Genomic DNA, 22,609 nt, shown 5'->3' with positions numbered 1-22,609 from the left:
TTCAGACAATTTCCTGCCCTGCTCATGGATGCGATATCTTAGTTGATGACAATACTGTTATGTAAGTTCATAGCCATATCATGTCTTCAGCTCATGCCGTGGAATTTTTGCTTGAAACCTGAGTAGTATCAATATCCCTTGTTCAGTTTTGTACTGTAGGGCTCTTTGCTATGATGTACCGTCACTACATCACATGCCTGCTGATTCTTTACTCATCTATGTCTCCCCTACTTTCTTCTGTTTCTGAAGTTCACATGCACTGTAAGTTCTTGTTGCTCTGTCTGGCGCTGATACAGACGTCCCACTCTTCATTGCTTACAGTTGAAATTTAGTCTTGCTATTAATAAATGCGGTCATATGCCATGTGAATTGACAATGCAGAAGAGACCCAAAATTAAACTGTACCTTGACATCACATCCTCTTAACTGTTAGCTGTTAACTTGGCCCTCCATCCATGTTGTCTATGTTCATTGTCAGTCAGTGACTCCCAAACATACATTACTCAGCCCAATTAATCTGTTTTCACTCAGACCAATTAACTTATTATTTCCTTCTTTTTCCAGGCGTTTGATCACAGATTCAAAAGTTAAATTAAAGTATCAGCATTTAATAACCAATAGTTTTGTAGAGGTAAGTTTATTTTTGTCTCAGATTTGTTTCTTCTCCCAAGGGTACAGCTTGGATATTGTCAAACTGGTTTGTTTAGACCGATTACTTCCCTGCCGTACATATGTAGGAGTTGGCAATAATGTGAGGCATGATTTCATTTACCATCAACCTTCAGTTAAATGCTGTCCCCTTTTACGCAGAATGATGTCAGTTAAGATTTCTTTTGGGGGGGGGGGTGAGTGGGTGGTGGAAGAGTGGGAATATTTGATATCTGTTGAAGTTGTGCTTGTTTGTTTTGTTTTTTTTCTTTCTCCGTACGTGTGAAATGTCTGTCTGCCTGGCTGGCAGTCCTCTTAGAACACCCTGTGCTCTTATCTGGACCCTCAATATTGTCCAAACCAGGCTAACCTTTACTATTGAATCACTATATTCATTCTCACTTCAGATGTTGACTTTAAAAGTGGTGTTCTCTGTACCCATTAGATCATTACGCCAAATTAGAGAACTTCTGATACTATCAATAGAAGAACCTCACATTCAAGTGGACAGGCGGAATTTGCCTTGCACAAATCCATGCTTCCTTCTGAAGGGGGTCTCATCCTTTCACCTCAGGCAGTTAAGCTTCCAACATTCTTCCCAAAACTCTTCAAGAACAGTTGCCTTCCTTTGATGCTAAACCTGCACTTAGTACTACTTAATACAGAAAGCAAAAAGCTTTTCTTCCGTTTTCCACACTTGATTCTCCCAGTATCTTGCTAGATGAATTGTAAGATTAATCAGTCTCTTATGAATGGGCAAAGCGAGCAGTCACCTACATGGCTCATGCTCTCTTGATGCACAAACAAGGGGGTTACTGTGGCCTTTCTTGATAGAATTCCTCAGTTGTATATTTGCAAGTTGGCCACTTGGTCATTTCTGCATGCTTTCACTATACACTACAATGTTGACTTCTACGTTAAGAGAGAAACTCCAGTGGATCTAGCAGTGTTAAACTTTATTTGCTACAGCAACTAATACTTTGCAATAGTATCAGCCTTATGTGGATGGGCTCTGCTTGTGAAGAACAAGAGCTTAAAAACTGTTCCGAAGGTGATATCCACGCTAAGGTATTTTGAGACATGCAGAAGGTTCTAGTGGTGACCTTTTGTCCAAATCAGTTTTATTTTTCAGTATTAGTAGAAACCCTCACCCCAAACTTTGATCTCTTCCCTCATCCCCAACCTGTTATCTCTTCCCCTGCACCCAATTTCGCCCCTTCACCCCCTTGCAGATGACTCTGCAGTTAGAGTTCTCTGTCCTTTGACGATTTTTTATGCTGGACTGTTTGTCAATGGTACTGGGGAAGTTTCATGTTTTTCATTAAACTGCTATAAAGTTCATACAGTGCACCAGGGCTTTGGATTTGTGTCTAGCCTCCGGTGAATAAAGTTAATCCCCTGTTCTGGTCTCTTTGTGGCGTATCATTTTTGTTGCATCTTCTTTTGCCATGCCTCTTATCTAGGTGGATTCATGTTCGTTATACTTAGTGGTTGTTCGTGCCTATACAAATTCTCGATCATGTTTTTATGTCCCTGTATGCCATTTTGAACAGCTTTTGAAGCCGTTCTTTCTTATTAGGAATCCTCATCCAGTTTGAGATGTACATTTTGAGCTGTCCTTGTTTTGCTTGAGCTGATGCTACAAGCTATCCTGGAATAGATTTTCTTTTGACTGCCTTTATTTATAGGGCCCTAGTTGCACTCTTTCCGTTGGGGAGCCGTACCTGTTCTGGTACTAATTTTTCTTTCTCTTTATATGATTTTGTCCATCTTCAGTTATCTGCTCTTATGTATGTTGTTAGTTTTTAGAGCATGCAAATATCCATAATAGTCTTAGCTTTAGACTATCCAAACGTAGTTTTATCAGAGTCAAAATAAATGTTTCTTAAACGTTTTTTTCCTGAAGATCATTTAACTGCTGATACATCTAAGCCTCTGGGGCAGTATATGCCACATGTAGGCAGCCAGATAAAAAATGACTATTTGCTGGACCAATTTTTTTCTGATCCTAATAAGGGACAATAGACACTCAATTGAAGAGCTAAAGTCCCTCACAGGAACATGTTGGGAGACCAAATAATTCATGAATACTGACACAGTACTGTAAATAATTTAAATCATTTGCATAATGTCTTGAAAATGATTCTCTTGAAGTGCAGCTAATACAGCTGGATCAGCTAACAGTTTACAGAAGCATACCGAGGCAGGTTAAGCATCTACCTCTCAGCCATATTCTGCATTATTTGAAGTTTGTGTAAAGTGCCCTTAGGAACCCCTAATTAAACGGTATTATACTAGTCTGAGCAAGAGCGCGCAGCTCCTCTAATTACTGTCAATCTATCCTTTTCTGGAAACATTGAGAGTATTTTCCTCAACACTCTCAGATGACAGACGCGGTAGGTGTTAACTTAGAAATGTGTTTTACCATCCAGTTTTCATCAAAACTAATTCCAAGATTTTTAATGCATTTCACGTGTAATATACAATCACCAAGTATTGAAGGCCACTACTCTTTCATCCGTACCATGCGGTCACCTCCTTAAATCACAACTTCCCTTTTTGTTAGAGAGTAACTTGTGAAAATGGTGGGTCATACATGCTACCACATTGATAGCATTGGTGAAATCAAGAGCTGTGCCTTCCTTCTTTTATTCTAGCCAAGCCCTTCATTTTTTTGGTAAAAAGTTCAGACGTCTCTTTAACTAGTCTAAATGTTACATACTTCCAAAGGACTTTGCTGACTAGTGAACGGCCTTGCTCTTCTAGAAGCAAATATTTAAATGAAATTGTTCCCCTAATTGGACAGTTCCCTGCTTTCTTAGGTGCAGTTTTAGAAATTGCCCAGTATACAAGCATCTAAGTGCATGAGATTGGGGCTATGCCAGTGGCTAGTCTTTCATGTGTTCTTGAACTTTTGCTGGGAAGGAGTCAGTTACTACTACTGTATTCTATATCTATTACTTTTTGTATGGTTGTGCCCCATAATCCCCTTGGATGCGATTTTGTTGCCAGGGCTTAATGATAAATGTGGATCTCCTTTCATTCTGGATTAAGGTGCTTTGCAGTCAACACCTCCCAAGTAGGGAGGATGTACCAATAAGTACTTGTTTCTGAACAGAGAAACTACCACAGCAGTACAGCTGGTGTGCAAAATTACTTCTCCGCCTATACTTTGGAATAGCGCAGGCTAGAAATTGAGACCGTGATGGTGAGAGCAATTCCCTCAAGCCCCTGTCAACATAATGTGCTTTCTGAATTTGGACCGGCTTCTTTGACCTGTACATTATTTTATCAAATTGAATATAGAAAATACCCTTCTTTAACACATATTTAATTTCTTTCGGTTAAGAGCAGCAGTGCCAAATTGAAAAGCATGGGCATGTTAAGTGAAGGGACGCTAGAAAAAGCTGCTGTCTGGCTGGGTTCTCAATGGATTATGTGAAGAGGGTGATAAAGGGGAGTGGTTGCATGAAAGTTTTAGACAAAAATTAAACTTGAAAAATAATTGTAAACAATCTTCTCTCTTCAGAACACTGAAAATTATGAGTTTGGGACTTTGGAAATGTTTTCTCACTATAACCTCTCACCTGTGCTTGATGCTTCCACCACAACTTTCTCATTAGCTGTTCTTCTTTTAGTGCAATCGACTTCTAAAATGGTGTCCTGCTCCAGACTGCCACCACGTGGTGAAAGTTCAGTATCCTGATGCAAAACCCGTTCGATGCAAATGTGGACGCCAGTTTTGGTAGGTGGAGTTTGTGTGCCCCATAAGTTAAAAATAATTACAGTAACTCAAGAACAATAAGTCCAGTTCTGACTTCAGTTACCAAAGGTCCAAGTTCTTAACAAGTTGAGTACTAGTAAATATCAAATGGCTTGGGGGCTAAAATGAGATCAGTTGGGAGAAGACTGCTTCAACTTCCATTCCATGTACTTTATACATAGTACATAGGTTAACAATTAAAGAACGTTGAAAGTTAGGATAGACTGACTATAAAACAGAGTGGATACTCTCAAATAGGTTACTGAAATTTCAGCTCCAAGCCAGTGCTTACTTTGATGGTTTCAGCCTTCATCCATCTACTGTGAATGCATGCTGTAATCTTTGATCCTTATGAGCCAGAACTTTTCAAGAGCACCTGTTTATAAGAGAAGCCAATCTAGGGTGCGTTGATATTAGTTGCAGCTTAAGTTACAGTTAAGTTGTACCAGTGGAAGGCTCCTTTTGAAAAACTGTTAAACCTGTGTCCCATGATAAGAAATGCTCACCTTTTAATGTACTGCCAGCTTAAGTGATGACTCTTTGTGCCTCTGTGTTGGTTGTTTATCACATTTGAGTCCTGCTTATGCTTCTGGATTACATTCCAATTTAGACAACACCTTTGTATGGTAATTAATCCCCAGAAGTGTTTTGCAGGATACAATCTTGTATATTCACAGGCTGTACATTATTTCATCTAGTCAGTGATGTCCAGAAGTGTTTATTCACAAACTGTTAGAGCTCTTTTCAGAGGGCCACAGTGCAAGCAGGGTTTACTGGGCCCAACTGTGGGAAGGGGGACAGGCAGGGGTGTGGGCGCCTTTTACTCCTGATGTCTTCGGGCTGGTCTTGTGAGCAACTGGATCAAGTACCCAGCCTGCGCTTGACTCTCAGTGGTAGCGTGAGTTAAGCAGCCCAAGGCTACTCTGGAAGGAGATTGGCATTAGAGGAACTCAGGTTCACAACTCGACGTATGTTCAGCAACCCTAATAAATAAATGGCCAGACAAATTCAACCTTTTATCAAAAGTATTATTGATATACACAAAGTAAAATATGGTACACAAAGTGCCCTCAGTCTACAGTCTTGGTTACAGCTTCTCCACACTGGTGTACACCTTTAGTTTACCAATTGGGGAGTTTCAAGCCCCTCTTTCACAATGCACCCAGACGCAAATGTGATATAGTGTCAGTCTTTGTAATTTGTGTTCTGGGGATTGCCCATGATTAAGTGCTCACTCCTTTGTTGTGCATGTGCTCCAAAGAGCTGTCCATCATAGCACCAGTATTTCTGTACCTAATAGCCCCACACACAGGCCATGGGAGTGACAAGGGGCTCACATCTGGATGTTAGCCTCACTGATGTGTATCAAAAGGTTACAAAGGCCTTCAGTTTTACACTTTGTGACTCTTATCAGCCAAATCTCCTTCCGGACCATGCCCCTTTCACCTATAACCTCTTTCAGAATCAATAAGCTTGGCTGAAGTGTACTAAAGAGCCTGGCACTTCCATCAGGGTATGTACCACCAAGTGCTCCTTCAGCAGAACCCTGGGGATTCCACCAGGAAACCGCAGGCCTTCATGTATTGTACCCCTCAGACGTCTATGCATCTTTAACAGTGTATGTAAATATGGGTGTAACCACTCATGTGCAGTACCAGCGCGCTGCACACAAGCCCATATACTCTCCTTGTGCTGTTGCTCTCACAGGCTCACACACATACCTGTGAGGTGCTCTCAGACTTGCGCTGTCCCAGTGTTACAGTAGCACTCATTGGCTCACGCACATACCTGTCAGCACATTCCAGCTTGCATATAATCTCCCCACATCTTCCAAAAGTGAGCGAAGCACATAGTAACCAAACTTCTTTGAGTGGGCCATTCTCTTGACAAATATCAGAAGGCTTGATCACACTAGGATAACTCTCTATAAAAACAATATGCTGAGACCATCGTCCTCCTACTACTCTGGTAAAGATGGTAGCCCTCCACCACTATGAAGGTAGCTCATGGTGCACCTCTCCATGTCTAACCAGATCCCATTCCATGAGACCGGCTTAGGTCCTAGTGAACATGCTCATGACCAGTAATCATTACCAAAGATCTTCTGATACCACCACAGTTGCATTCAGGGCAGGGTTTCACATCTACTACCATGTGAGGAACTTCTCTGTCCCATGCAAACGTTTTCCTCTTGTATGTTGACCTAGACTGAGTCCTTATGACCTATTATGACGTTAGCGGTAAACCCAGAATGCCCTGTAAAGTAACCTCCATTTTAGAGGCTTTTTTCTGCCAGTTAGTTTGGTATGCTGAGAGAGTTCAGAGAAGTCGTCAAAAGGTGGTCAAAGAATTGGCGAAAAAATGAGTAACCAGGGTTGTCGCTGGAATAAGGATTTAGATTTTTCTAGGGGGTCTCAAACAAAATCAAAGAAGGGTATATATTGGGGGATTGTGTCCCGAGAATCATGGACTTCATCATGATGTTTTTGTAGGAATTAAGGCAGAAAATCGCGCTTATGCTACAATATGAACACCCGGTATGCATGTTCTGCCTCCCAAGAGATAAGTTTGAAGACTGCTATACTTGTTTGCTTTTCTTTTTTAAATGAAAGACCTTAATACACAGGGATAACATTTTGTTGGTGCACTGGGCCACAGTTGCATAGAAGGCTAATAAGACGGGTAGTCTGCATTAGACACAAAAGAATGCTCCATTGATGGGAATTGGGTTTTCAGAGAAGAAAGATTAATGCCTCGGAGTAGTGTTAGGGAGGACACCAAGTATATTCATACCAGGCAGATTCAGACCTTGATGAAGTTTCCTCATACAATGTCAGAGGTCATGGATCTCCTTCAAAGAAGTCTAACATTAAGTCTACGGTTCCCCAAAGTATTTTCCAGTGTTGTCAATCCTCTTTCAGCGCAGTTGAATAGTTTTCATTAAACCCGCAGCTTCAAAAGTGGATACCCCCGGTACTGAGAATAAATACAGAACACCTCCCCAGAACCCACACATCCTATTTTCATGTGGAGCCTTACTCCCTTGTAGTCTCTACTACAAAGAGGGTGCGGTTTTCAGCTACACCAGTGCTTCCACTACACACGAGATAGTATGAGACTAGAAGTTGGTGGAAGGGAGATTGAAATAGAAGCAGATAATCACTGTGCACAGCTAACTGAGTTACTCAATCGATATGTACATTAACAGCTGGATGACTTGGAAGGTTTGATAAAAATGCCTACCCAAGGAGCTCCAGAAAAGGGCAAAATCAGTTGTACAAAGGGAAAGCACTATTTCCAGTTGACATCTAGATTCCGCAATAGTCTCGGTTGACTCAGTAAGCAACTCGCACACAAACCTGTATTGCATAGGTTATGCATATTTGAGTTTAAACCAGCAAGCTCAGTCATAGATTATTTATGCCTTTTGCAGGCAGTCATTTATTTTGACTAGACTTAGATCTCACGCTGTAAGACATAAAGATAAAGAAGATTAAGTCAGCAAATGAAATGGTGTGCATTTTAGACAGAAGCACATATACAAGGGGTGGTTCTTCAGACCGAAGAGGACCGGGTAGACCCCATTTCAAAGACTTTCCACAATGACCCCATAACATTAGCAACAGTCGCATCAGAGTAAGCCCACTTTTCATGTAGAAGAAAAGAACAGAGGTCTTGCCACAAGAGTGACTGCCACCACTGCAAAATTACTTTATAATGCAGCCCCCTTAACACCCAACACCGGTTAGAGGCAGAATAATGGACTTCTCCAGTGCCGGTCCATAACACAGAATTGGCGGCTAATCAGACATGGTTATTGTATGGAATTCTTATGAAAACCACCAACAGTGAAGTCCGCATACCACAAGTCAAACTCCCAAAATTACAAAAAGGAGTTATTGTAGACTCTTCAACAGGATGTGGAAGAATGGTTCCAAAAAGATGTAATGGAAAAGTTTCATCTACAAAAGTCATACTGGTGTATTTTCATTATACTTTCTGATACTGAAGTAAGATCAAACTTTGCAACCAATACTAGACCTGTGATAAGAGTCCCTAAAACTCAAAGGTTCCAAATGACTACTCTTCAGGAGGTATAATATTCTTGGAGGATCACAGCTTCCTGGCGATGATAAATAGAGAGCTAACTTCCATATCTCGTGCCATGACGCACCAGAAGTATCTCTGCTTTGTATTGATGGTGGTGCATTACTAGTTCAATGTATTTATTACCTTTAGGCCTGGGGTCAACTCCACGAGTGTTTACCAAAGCATAGGCAGGCTCACCTGAGACGATAAGCCATTTATGTGCCCATTTACCTAGATGAGAGGTTGGTTAGACAAACGCATTCCATCAAAGCTAATTAAATATAATAACAGTGGTGAATCTGTCTCAGGTGAGCTTCATTCAATTGCAAGAAGTCCTTTACCTTCCCAAAAATGAAAGACATTCTTGGAAGCACACCCCACAGAGGTGATGGCCTACCCAAAATGAGGGTGTGGACCATGTAGAAGTAAATTTGCCTTTACCGAACATCATCCTCTTGGAGTGAGGACTGTCATGTTCCTGGGCTTGATGGCGTCATGACAAAAACAGTATTATAAAGGACAGACGTTTCTAATCGAGCAGTAGATATTCCTTAGACTCTGCCTGAGCATCTACGGCGTTGAATACTCCGCTTTCCACCTGTTCAAGTCTGGAGTTGTGTTTGTCTGCTCTTTGCTTCATGTGATCTAGCTTGGAGGTGAGTGCATCTAACTTCGCATCAATGGCTCTCAGGCTGATTTTAACTTCTAGCAGGGGTGTGGAATTTAATACAATATCTACTTGTCCATGGGGCAGGTTGCTTAATAAATCTACTTGTCCTGTAACAAAATCCACTTGTCCCTTTTGTGCCATGTAATGTGGCGACAAATTACGGCAGCAATCTCATTAAGCAAGAGTTCTGATAAAGCCTCTCTAATTATGCCAGAGCTTGTACCATAGTAGGGTTTGAATACTACCAATTCCCTTATGTTGCTATGGTTCTGCAGGTCTACATACTGGGGCTGAAGGTAGTGGTAAGCAATAGTTCAAGGGTTGGAATGCCCTTTTGAATCTGTGCAGACCTACTAACTTGCTTGTTTTAATGGTTTTCACCAACTCATTTCTAATCTTTTCCCATACTGAAAAAGGATGGAAATTTACTCCTGGCAGTGGCAGACGTAAAACTGCTTCAGGGTTGGTAAAGTGGTTGGAGGAAAAGTGAACTTGAAACATTCAGATTTTCACATGAGCAAATCTACACAAGCACATTTGCTCATGCTAAAATGCAGTTCACAAATATTTTCTAGGAGTACTATTTCTTGGCCTACTTCTGTAAATTCTTGTGAATTCACGGAGACTGTATATATGCACCTAACGCATGGATATATACCATGGATGCACTTTTGAGACGTTCTTTAATAATTGGGCCTATAATTAGGCCTGGGGTTAACCATGACCTTTTGTGTTTAGCAAAATTATGTGTCTCTCTCCTTCTCTCGGTCGATCAGCTGGCTTCACTGTGAGTTACAGTATTCTGCTCTATTACAAGGATTATATTGGCACACAAAGTAGTTTTGTTCAGTGCCTGGAACTGCTGTGGCAAGGTGTGCTTTTTGAGACCAAAAAACAGTTTTTTGCTCTTGCCAATGCTTGTTAGTATGGCGAGGGCCCTGCAGCTCCCACACAGATAAGGTTTTACAAAAACGATGCCTAAACAAGTCACGCATTGACAAAACCAAAAGCCTGACCACCAATTTCAGACCTACTGGCTTTGCCAATGCTTGTTTATATTTGTTTCCCACAATCGTATTTTAACTGGTTGCAATAATTTTCCATTATTGATATTTTTGGGAAATACAAGCATACATCAACGTTACTAAATGATGCTGGAATGATATGGTACCTAAAATCTTAAAAGTAGTTAAGCAAAATATTTTTTTCCTACTTGCATTTTTTTGTGAACATTTTATTTTGAAAGCAAAGAATTATCACTTTTGCTTTCAAGCTTCTGCAAATATTTGCATATAATCAGAGAGCATTCTGGGAGCATTATACATAGCCTCATATTACTAAACTTTGAAAACGTGTGTACATGTTTATTGTCTGGACAAGGTGCCCGAGCACCAGTGTGCTGAGGACTCACGCGCTGCAACGCTACTCTGGAGGCTGTGTCTATTGCTTTTAAAAACCCGTTTTGTATCTGTTATTATTTTTTTATCCCCTGTTTTTATCGTGGGTCTTTCCTGCCCCTTACCTGCACTATAATAGCTGAAGCACCGCTGCTTAGCGGGTCCGGGTTCTGTGGGTTCCTAGTTTGTTTGTTTTCGCCGCCATCTTAGGTGTGGTTTTGCCGCTTTGGAGGCGCCATACCGAGCGGTCTAGTGGTGCGGCTGTCTCCCGCCCGCCCTATTTAAATCTACACTCTAACGCGCAGCGGTGACTCGCAGCGGCTGCGCCTTCACTGCGCCTGAGTCGTGCCTGAGTCCTGCCTGTCTGCGCTCGTCAGCGCTGAGTCAGGGCTAAGGCAGGGCTCTATAGCTCTTTTCCCTCCGTGTTGTCTCTGAACCCTTTTATACGAATGTATTCTAGAACCGAGCTGCTTAGTCTTCGCGATTCTTCGCCCTGCACTCCTACACCGTTACACCCTCTTTCCGGCCCCTTTCAGTGCCCCGGGTGCGTTTTTAGACTCTCATCTCCCGCTTCCACCTCTGCTTATAGGATAGCCCCCCTAGGATGCCTAGACAGTATTGTTCCACCGCTGGTAAAATCTCAGGTCCCTTATGACTTTAAGGTTTGCTATCTCAATGTGAGGTCGTTGGTTAAACACCATTTGGACGTCCATAATCTACTTACGGAGGAAGCTCCTGACATTCTTTTTATGTCAGAGACATTGCTGCATGAGGAAGCTCTGGCAGCGGTTAATTTGGCTCTTCCTTCTGAGTATGCGATTTTTACCCACAATCGTAACTCGAGAGGCGGTGGCATTGCGGCTGCTGTTAAATCTTGCTACTCGTGTGTATGGAAGGATATGGACATAGCCGGCTGCGAAAGTGCCCATTTTTATATTTCTGTTAGTCATCATTTTACTTTCTCTGGGCTACTTATTTATCGGCCTCCGGGCCCGGACGCTGCCTTTAGGTCAGCTCTCCCTGAAGCTGTCAGCTCACTAGCCTTAAGGGCTGCCAACTTTAGTATTGTGGGCGATTTAATCTTCATTTCGATACTCCCCTTTCTCCTGCGGCCAGTAGCACTCTTGCCGACCTGGAGGCTCTCCAGCTATCTCAGCTGGTTAATCATCACACTCATGTTGGTGGGCACATTTTGGACCCTAGTTTTACCAATCTAACTTCGGCTAAAGTGCTGCCTCCCAGGCCTATGGCCTGGACTGATCACCATCTTATAGAGCTGCACCTCACGATTGAGGATTCTCCTCACAGAGCAATTGCGCCTGTGTCTCTTAGACGCCCTTGGAAAAAACTGAAGCTAGCCGATTTTCATCGGCTTCTTGGTTTATATGCTCCGGGCCCCTTTGCTGACGCTGAGTCGGGCTATGATCTTTTCTGTAGCTAGCTGACTGGAGCCTTAGACTGCCTGATCCCAATTGCTGAGAGTAAACGCCGACGCGCCGAATCCAGCCCCTGGTATGATGACTCACTTCGGCTCCTAAGAAAATCTTGCAAACAAGCTGAAAGAGCCTGGCGTAAGTCATATCTGCCTGATAGGAAAACGCTGTACCTTGTCAGGATTAAGAAATATCATAGAGCGGTCTGTAAAGCTCGGGCCGCTTACTTTTCTCGTGAATTTAACATCCGCACCAATCCTACTAAATTAATATTTAAGGTGCTTAAGGATCTTACAGCCAGTAGAGCCCCAGTCGCTGAGATCTGCTCTGCCCCGCATTGTGAGGGCCTGGCCGCCTTTTTTGTGGAAAAGGTGGAGGCCATTTACCGTTCTTTTCCTGGCTCATCCTCATCTTCGGAGAAGCTGGAATCTGGCCCGAAGAAAACCATGTCTTTGTGCTCTCTCCCAGAGCTCTCAATGGAGGATTTTAATAAAATTGCGGTGAAACTCAAATCTGGTTCACCAATGGATCCTCTACGGCCTGCCCAATTCAGAGAATCTGCTTCACTCTGTTTCCCTCCTTTATGCGACCTTGTCAATTTATCCCTGACGTCAGGCTTTTTGTCCCTGGTAGCTGGAAACAAGCCCAGGTGATGCCCATTTTAAAAAAACCTGCCCTGGACCCATCAAAATTGGAGAACTATCGTCCCATATCCCTTCTTCCATGGGTGGCAAAACTGACCGAGGCCCACGTCAATGCCATCCTATCCAACCATCTCCATTCTGCCAATATCTTAGACCCTTCGCAGAATGGCTTTCGACCTGGCCACAGCACTGAGACTGCGCTGCTCTCAATGGTCGATCACCTGCGAACTTAAGTTGATTCTGGTCAAACGGCGGCACTGGTGCTTCTTGACCTTAGTGCCGCGTTCGACACAGTCTCCCACACTGTTTTATTACAGCGTTTGGGTGAGGCAGGCGTCGACAACGTGGCACTTGAATGGTTCCGATCGTTTTTATCCGGTCGCACATTCAGGGTTGTCACTCCTCCCTTTCAATCTAAACCCTATCCTATTGCACAGGGTGTTCCGCAGGGGTCGGCTCTTAGCCCCACACTTTTCAATCTCTATGTGCAGCCGCTGGCTGCTGTCGCCAAGCGTTGGAACCTGACTATGGTGTCCTACGCTGACGACACGCAGCTGGCGGTTGCAATAAGTGGGACCTCCGACCTTGAGGCGGCTAAGTTTCGTGAGGGAATTAGCTCTGTGGCACGTTGGATGACAGACAATTGCCTGCAATTGAACGCCCAAAAAACCGAGGTGCTCATTGTTGGCAGGCAGAGTCATCTCTGGGGTGATCATTGGTGGCCATCTGAGCTCGGCCCAACCCCTTTCCCTGCCACAGAGGTTACAAACCCTAGGGATCTGGTTGGATTCTAAACTTAGTTTTGTCTCTCACACTAAGAAAACCGCTGCCACGTGCTTCGGGACTCTTCGTAGGCTCAGACCCACCCTACGCGAGTTCCCTTCTGCTGGGAGCTAATCTGGCCGAACTTTCCAGACTTCAACGCGTTCAAAACGCTGCCGCCAGGGCTCTGGTAGGCTTGCCGAGATTCTTTTCTGCCAAAAAAATCATCTATAAACTCCATTGGCTCCCTGTTGCTCAGAGGATTAAGTTTAAGTCTCTTTGCCTTTCGTTTAAAATTCTGAAGCACTCCTCTCCTCAGATCTTGGAGCATTTTATCTTGCCGTATGTACCCCCGCGGTCTCTAAGATCTTCAGGGCTCCATCTGGTCACAGTCCCGCGCTTCAAGAGGGCTAGGGCCGGTGGCCGCTCTTTCCGAGTGCTTGCTGCTAGGCTATGGAACTCTCTTCCTGTCCATATCCGCGCTACTGACGAACTTCTGGTCTTTAGGAAGGCCGTTAAAACCTTCCTTTTTCCTCCGGATTCCTAGAGTTGTTATGGTTGTGTCTTTGGTACTGCTTGTGTCCGGCTTTTTGTCCATTATAGCACCGGGACGCCCCTTTGCTGGGGCAGCTGCGCGCTCTACAAATCCGGTTAACTAACTATTGGAACCACCGTCAGACGTGCAGGCAGAGCTGACATTTACTTTTAGTGCTCACCCTAATAATAAAGGTTTTGCATTAATGAACCATATATACAAGTTTGAACAGTGTTAACACATGGACACACATATTACCTTAACTGTAGACAATGCCCTTCCTTGATCCATAATGTGGTATTGTAAACTGGCAGCTAAAGGGTTTGTGCTGTAGGGGGTTGGGCCTACTTGTCCCAAGGACAAAATAGACATTAAAACTTGTTGCCCTTGACCACAAACAATGTCCCGGGCATCGCGCTATAGGAATTCCACATCCCTGTTCTAGTAACAGTTTAATGTCTGCATCCTGCATATCGCCACTCGTCGTGGTCTCTGACGCGCGTTTGTTCTCGAAAGTGAGTTTAGGCTGCCTAGTGTCCTTCTTGTCCATGTTTGCCTCTTGAATCGACGTAGTGTTGGTGGGTGTGCCAAGGTTCTCACCACACATCGCCCACAGCACAGCATTATAGGCACCTCCACCCACTCTCCGTGTGCCCAAGTAGTAAACCTGTGTCCTGGTGGGTCGGCCACACCCCATGTCCTGCTTGGGGGCACGAGCTGGCCCTGACCTTGTAGGATTGCCTTGTGCGCTGTCTCTGGCCCGGTGCGTAACTGTCAGCTGATAATTCACGAGCCCTAGGTGGTCCTGATACACACTTTCTTCCCAGACCGAGGAGTCGGCAGTGAAATGAAGTATGGCATTTAGATGAAGGCAATTATAGTAAAGTAGCAACTGGCCTGTAATAGTTTCTATAACTGCGTAACTCATGGCCAGCTGTCACCCCTATCCCCCAGTTCCCACCGGGCGTGCAGTGTGCGATCGCACCACCCGGCCTCAAGCCACGCAGCCAGCCAGCACAACCAAGGACACGCGCAGGCCCGTGGTTTCCCTTTCCCATCAGCGTGTTATTCATGGGCCGCCGATGACTCTTTCGATACCTCTTGTCCAACCTGCTTCTCCATGTAACCCTAGAGGCCCATCCGGCATCTGCTTCCAGGTAATCCACGGCATGTATCTCGCACTGTTGGCCGCACAGCAGTTCTGTATTGCAGCACGCTCACCTGCAATCAAGTCTCAGCTCGGGCACGCAGATCTCCTTTTCCGTAGTAATATGCTGCATGGAGGATCAAGTTATGCAGCAAGGTTTTCATAGTTATATTAAAATATATATCTTAAAGTTTTTTATAGCGATAAACAGTTAAGGGTGCGCAAATGCATCCTAAATAAATTTAAACAACAAAGGAGAAAGTGAGACATGCAACCATTCACAGAAGGCAAGCACATGGTAACAAGAAGGAAAGGAAGGACAATAAAATACAATATGAATTGGGACCATGACATAGTAAGGGAGTGGATTTGTTATCCAAGGGGTAGAGACCGTAATATCTAAGCCAACTTCCTTAGACCTTGAAGAACTTCCAAGGACACCCTCTGTTTTATACGGAACTTACTCAGCAGCCATATAAAGATCCATCCTCGCCTTCCATTCGGCCATCACAAGAACCTCTGGTGCACTCCAATAGTGCGCCACATCTCTATTAACCACCACCATTCCCAGGTTGCAGAAAAGTTGCGGAAATGGAATATTCACATCGCCTGGGGCACCCAGTAAAATGTATTAAGGATCAAGAGGGATGACTGTTTCCAACACTTGCTGAGCTCCCTCACCATCTGATTAAAATGTCTGGATGGCTGGAAAGCCCCATAGCGTATGTATAAATTTACCTCTAATGTCCCCACAGCGTAGGCAGGCCAGGGAAGCTTCCCTCCCATGCAGTGCAGGCAGTCCCTATCACAATAAACCTGATGGAGTATCTTAAGTTAAATCTGGCACAGTCGTGATTTGATGGCCACTTCCCTCGGGTGCATCAGAGCCTCCCTGTCGACGTCCTCCAGTTCCCACATGTCAGTCTCCCATCTTTTCCTCAGCCTAGTCAGTGTCTGGCATATTATTCAGAGTCTTATAGGTGAGGGAAATGGTCTTTTGTTCTAGCTCCTCAAGTAACAACCTGCCCTTCAACGGGGGATATTCCGGTAAGTCCAGTTCTCCCAATCTTTCCGCATGGCACCACTGTGCATATTTGAAATACTTGATTTTGGTCCATGGAATTCTCCCATTGTAGGGACGAAAAGCGCATCAGTAGGTCAGTAGGTCCCAGGCCTCAAAGCCCCGGAGTTTCCCTATCTCGCGCAACCACACACCCTCCCAGACCGGCGTCTCCTGTGTTATCCTTCCTCCCCAGCCAATCCGTCTAGTGACTTTCTGCCATGCGTCCAACAGCACTTGTCGCGGGCAGTAGCTGTCTAACTCCTTTACAGCCATAAAGGTAATATAGACACGACTGGCCAGCAAACTGTTCACTCCAGTCTGTAGGTAGACTGATCTTGCTGTGTGATTAGCCAATCATTTATGACAGGCATATGTGCTTCCCAATAGTGTGCCCACATGTCTGGGAAAGAGCGATCCCACCATTGTAATGGTTGTGCTTCAGGGTTGCAAGCGCTATCCTAGGGTGACCACTGCACCACAGCAGAGTCCCAGATCACCCTCCAACTGAACAAACCATCTCTTGGATATGGTAGTAAGTATTCTGCAGAACATTAAGTAGTTTAGGGAGCTTAATAATTTTAAAAACAGCTGCTCTCACCATTATTGTAGGAGGTAGCATACGCCCCTTCCTGGCAACAGCGTGGAAGTCGCGCATCACCCGGCCCAGATTTTTAGCCCAACACGTCTCACTGTGGGGGGTGACATTAATGCCCAAATATCGGAATCAATCATTCGTCACTTGGAGCTTCTAGGGAAGCACAGATAAATCAAACTGCCCATGGGGTTGGTAAAGAACCGATTTGCCCCAATTGAAATGGTAGCCAGTGAGTCCTGTAGTTCTCAAACAGCGTCAGGATAGCCAGGATTGTAGTTTCCAGTTTGGTAACATAAAGGCTTATGTTGTCTGTGTATAAAAAGGCTTTCTGGCATCACGGTGTCAGAAGTTTTAAACCCATGAATGTCAGGACAGGCAAGACAATAGCAGCTAAGGGTTGTATGGAAAGGGCAAATCACAAAAGACCGGGAGCAGTCCTGTTGGGTGCCCTGTCCAATCGAGTAGGCAGCAGAGGAAGAGTGAGATAGGGTTTAATTTTCGTAAGCCATTCACCCTTACCTTTGCAGTGGGGGTCCGTTAGAGCAGCAAAATCCACAGTCTGCAGTTGGGGCCAAAACCAACAAGGTTTTCAGTAACTCCATAATTATGTGATAAATGCTTCAACCACAGAATCTCATAAATCCTCTGGCTGTCACCATTGCCCATCATGTATTTGTGTAAAGTATTCCTAAATATTCTACTTGCAGTCTTTGCTCAGTGTTAGCTGTTTAAGGAAAAAAAAAACTTTTTAAAAAGAACTACCCCTAAATAATCATGCAACATAAAAAATGCATAAGGGGTAACATGCGGAGCATATGGAATATGGTACTTAATTGCTTTTTTGGGGTTCTGGTTACATTTACAATCCACTCACCCTTCAGTGTCATGGTTTAGGATTTCTCCTGAATTCCTTAAGTGGCAATATTGGACCATATTACTTGGTTACCCATTTTCTATATAATACACACACATATAATGTACATGTCTATGTGTGTGTGTGTGTGTGTGTGTGTGTGTGTGTGTGTATATATATATATATATATATATATGTGTATATATGTATGGTGTATGTGTGTATATAGTGGACTTGTGATTGACATCTGCCATAGTGAGTCATACTGGCTTTCTAGGTCGGTGCCAAACAGGAAAAAAGCTTGAATAAACACTTCTGGGCCTACCACTAGGTTTTTGTGTTTTTTCACCCAGCGACATTTGTATATAGTTCCAGTTGTACTCCCGACTGTCCTGACAGTGTCAGTAGCTGTAAGGGTGTTTGTTGAATCTTTTTCTTAATGAGACTAACAGACGTCTATGGAGTCCTTTAAAGTGCCAATAGCACCCTCAAGGGAAATGTCCTTGATAGTAGTGCAACGTTTGGAGGTCTGAGAAGTCACTGTTTGAGGTAACCTCTTTAGGAGCTGCCGTAGAGAATCACTATGTTACAGTGATATGTATTGTGAAATGTGTTTGTAAAGTAACCTACTTAATTGAAGCATCCTTCGAAACACTTGAACGTAAAGGCAAATGTGTTTTATCAGATTCTTGTCAGAGGGAAGAAATACATGACTTCCAGAACTGTATAATTAAGTCTGAATAGATGACTCTTAAACACAAGAGTCTGTCCTTCTAAAGTCGTACACATTCTTTCTTTTAGCTGTTTTTATCTGTTTTTGTTACAGCTTTAACTGTGGAGAAAACTGGCATGACCCAGTCAAATGCAAGGTAAGCTTGGAAACTGGTTTTGATAAGTTCAGTAAAACTTTACATCTCTGAAGGAATTACTGCATGCTTCACTGCGTTAAAAGTTAGAAAACTGTGCATGCCTAAGTTATATGCAAAGTTGCTTCATTAACAAAAATGCACAATGCTTATTATGAAAAGTGTTGGAAACCCCCATATCTGAAATTTTAAGTGAGACCGAACTGTACTACCTAAAACAGTACTTGGGACAGGATTAGCCATAGAATTATGTCAATGGCTGAAGCATGTTGACTACCCTCTCAGGTTAGAGGTATTCCCCTGTCCTTTTAACCATACCCCACAGGGACTCAGTAAACCAATTTTGTCCTCCCGAAGATATTTTTAACAGCTTTCCTTTGTTTACATTAGAGAGATGTTTTCTTCTCATCCCCTCATCCTCCCCTTCCCCTACATCAATCATCATAGGCCAACCTGACAACTCTGTTAGAGGGTTGTCTTTGCAACTCAGGAGCTCGCCTGTTCGTCCTTTGTAGCCAACATTGTTAACTTGGCTACCAATATAAGGAGCCTTATGATTAAGCTTGCCACCTTTGGGTGGATGAGGGCTTTCGTCCTATAAGAAAATATCCCAAGCTGATTTACAACTTGTTTCACTTCCTTTATTTTTCCACTTCTTGGGTACCCTAGAATGTAAATGTAATGTAATTTAACGCTGTAACCTTCCACACTCTTTGCAAGCTCAAATCCTTCAACAATTTCAGGCAGCTAAACCTTTCAAAAACTGAAGTAATTCTCTTCTCTAAGAAATAGATAAACAAATTTGACTTAAATCTAATTGAGTTTGAGAGAATAATTGTTGATATTCACTATTCCTATGTCATGTAATGCACACACATACAAAATCTCATTCACAAATAAGTAATTTTTTAAGAGGTATAGGCTCAGTGAACCAAATTTGCTAACTTCCAAGTGATGCACCTAAAAACAATTTATTAAAAAATTACTCGTGTCTTTAAAAAAAAAAAAAAATACTGCAACCCCCTAATACTTTCCAAACTGTCGAAATATCATCCTGGCCAGTACTCCTCAAGCCTCACTGGCCCATATAAAGCCAGTACTTAACACAACTACTCCAGTCACGCTTACGAAAATTAAACCCTATCTCACTCTTCCTCTGCTACCTTCACTGGCTCTCCATAGAAGGATAGATTAATTTCAAGATTGGATCTTTCGTGTAAAAAGGTACTTATCTAAACATTCCCCTTATCTTGCTGGTTTAATCAACATCACAGGAAGCCAGAGATTACTTATGAGCAAAACCTCTATCTTTTAACACCCAAGTTTGAGATTTCTCAAGCTCTAAACCAAACCTTTCTTGATGTTACCTCATGCCTCTGGAACTCCTTCCCATTTGACCTGCACCCTCTATCCTTTTGTATAGTAAACACTCTCCTCTTCTACTTCCACCTGAACTATCCTGCTCAAAATGCTAATGTTTCCTACCCTGTGTTTCTACTGCTTTCTGTTACATTTGATTGTGTATTTCCTCAATTCTATGAAAAACGACAAACGAGGGCCATATATTTCTAAATACATTTTATATACGTTCACATGCTATTAATATTTTTAGTACTATATATCTAGTATGTTTAGGGGCAATGCTAGAATATTTGAAACTACAGACCATCCTTACTATTTAGCATTCCTTTCAAAGTAAATACGTTGGTGTGCCTCAAGCCTTGTCCCCAGAGGATATTGGATTTTGGTAGATCAGAGTACCAAATTGATTTGCTGTCTGTACAGCAGGAGGAGGGCTGGTTTCAAATCTCTTCTTTATTGGCAATTAGAGCAGAACAGTTACACAGCATGCTGCCTACAACCCAAGCCTGCCCCAGCCGCGATGTTGTTCTCGATGCATCATGTACAAGTAGTGCTATTGCTGTCTTTCCATATACCTTTACTAGGTGAGTGATGTATGCAATGTTCTAGTTGAGGAAAGACCACCATAACGAGGCAAGCATTGACAATGACTTCCATGGGGCAGCAAACTTGAGGATGGTGGTAACACAGCATGTCGCCTACAAGCCGCAATGGGCCGACCGTGTCTCAGGGTAGGGTGCTAATACAGACAGATACCACGTGTGTGCTTCTTAATGTCCAGAGCCGGACACCTGCTCGGACTCTTCAGATCAGTACCAAGTTAGTGTGTGTAAGCCAAAAGAACCCCATAACACAACTAGAAATACATTGGAGAAACCCCACTCCAGCCCCTACTGTTGAAAGAGGAAAATATGTGCTCTCTGGGAATATTGTATAAGTCCGGGTTAAGCTGATATCTTGCCTCCAGTCCTCTCCTCCTCTGGAGTACCTGGTAGTAACCGCAAAATACTCAGGTTTCAGGACACGTCAACTCCCTGAACTCGGAGGAAATGCTAGTGATTAAAGGGGGACTAGATTTTAGTGTATGCGGAGTTATCTGCATAAGTCGCCATCGACAGCCGCTCCATGCCCAGTAACAACCAGAGCAGATGGTCTGGAATTATATCTGTGCTCCAATTGGTCAGCAATACTCTATAGACTGCATTCTGTGCCATGGCTATCTGCCTCCCCTTAATGCAACAAAGTGGGAATATAAGCGCTTTAGGGAGCTCAAGGAAGGTGTATGCGTGGAATCTGGGGATTTCGGTGTTTAATGCAGTCCATGTCATTCAGGACATGATCCCAGAATGTCTGAAGCTTTGGGCAGTGCCATAAAAGGTGGATCAGTCCCACCAGTATTGGCAGTCACATTGGTTATTCCATTTCTGTATACGAGAGGGGGTGTATGTAGAAAGCTAGTTCAGTATATACTATACCAAAATGAGGTACAGAGTCCAGTTGAACCCCAGAGGTAGACAGAGGTAAAAGTAGATCGCATCTTATACTCTATTTGTGGTAGTGTGGGCAAGCAGTAAGGCTGAATCAGAGGGTAGTGTTAAGCATTTGTTGTACAAACTCAATCCGCAAATGTCACACACTCAAAGACTGTACTCAGACCAATTTTGTTTATATAAAAATATTAAGTTATTTTATTTCTAGAACCAGGCCTGGCACAGGTAAGTTAAATAAAGCCTTCCAACGTATTATGTAGCGTTTACAAGTGAATGCAAGTTCACATGCAGTTGTTTGAAATACAGGTAAGTCCAGGTATTGAAATTACAGTACAGATTACTTTTTCGTTACTTTTTAGATTACTTTTCAAGTTACTTTTTCTACTCAGTGTGATATGCCTAGATTTCACATTAGGATATTTCCTAGAGAAAAGGTAAGTAAAATCAGTTTTGCACAATTGTAATTTTTCAGGTTTCCATACAAATTAACTCCACACTCGGAACATTTTTCAGAGAAAAACAGTCAATGGATTCCTATGGAGAGAAATGAAGTTAACAGTTACCAGATAAGTACTCGGTCTTTACGGTTGTTTCTGGGGTTAGAACAAGGGTTCCCCTAGGGTTAAGGGTGCACTCTAGTTACACTCTCAGTGGCTCTAAGGGGGGCAGGTGCAGAGTGAGGCCCAATGTTATCCAACGGGGGATAGGGGGGCCTCCGGTTGGTGGCTGCTTACGAGCAGGCCACTGGGTTGTGGGAGCAAAGCTTCTTCTGTTAGACTCTGGGCAAAGGGGGATCCTGTTTAGCACAAAAAGTACACCTGCTGGGGTGGCTGGGTGCAGGGTGCTAGTTTGGCATCAGATGCCCTGTTGATTGCAATGGGGATTTGCTGGTTTCATCAGACTCCAGGCTCGGGGACGAAGATTTTCTGGAGGGGACAATCGATTGGAGAGGTTAGTTCAGATGCCTGGGGATGCTGAAACACCGTCGGTTGGGCCACCCAAGGCTGTGGGACTTTGGGTGTAGGGGTGTCTTTAGGCGTGGGGTTTCTCTTACCAGCTCTGGTCGGGGGGGATCCTCCAGAAAGAGGCTGGAGGCTTCGCTGGGAGATTTGAGGCAAGTCAGAGATCACCAAATCTCGGGTCAGAATAGCCGGAGAGATCTTCTTGTGGTGTTGGGCCCCTTGGGCGACAAGTGCAGACTTGCAGATTTGCCCAGAGTTGGAGTCTGTGGGTGAACAAATCCAGTGTTTACAGGAGACCGTCTTTTCTTTGGAAGGCAAGGCAGGTCCACT

At 43.5% G+C, this 22,609-nt stretch overlaps 1 protein-coding gene across 4 annotated transcripts in view; it reads left to right on the top strand.

Moving 5' to 3' along the window:
• The window catches only part of ARIH1 (ariadne RBR E3 ubiquitin protein ligase 1), a 557,709-nt gene that overhangs the window by 305,816 nt on the left and 229,284 nt on the right, over positions 1–22,609 (top strand). For all 4 annotated transcript variants that reach the window (XM_085643928.1, XM_085643926.1, XM_085643927.1 and 1 more), the window contains exons 5-8: positions 6–61; positions 565–631; positions 4,287–4,393; positions 18,426–18,468. In XM_085643928.1, the coding sequence (XP_085500054.1) occupies positions 6–61; positions 565–631; positions 4,287–4,393; positions 18,426–18,468 (273 nt within the window). The remainder of the gene's footprint in view (positions 1–5; positions 62–564; positions 632–4,286; positions 4,394–18,425; positions 18,469–22,609) is intronic.

This window comes from Triturus cristatus, chromosome 3_1 (genome assembly GCF_964204655.1).
Source record: "Triturus cristatus chromosome 3_1, aTriCri1.1, whole genome shotgun sequence".
NCBI classification, from domain to species: domain Eukaryota; kingdom Metazoa; phylum Chordata; class Amphibia; order Caudata; family Salamandridae; genus Triturus; species Triturus cristatus.
The sequence above is the reverse complement of the archived record's forward strand: the minus strand, read 5'-3'. Positions and strand labels throughout refer to the sequence as shown.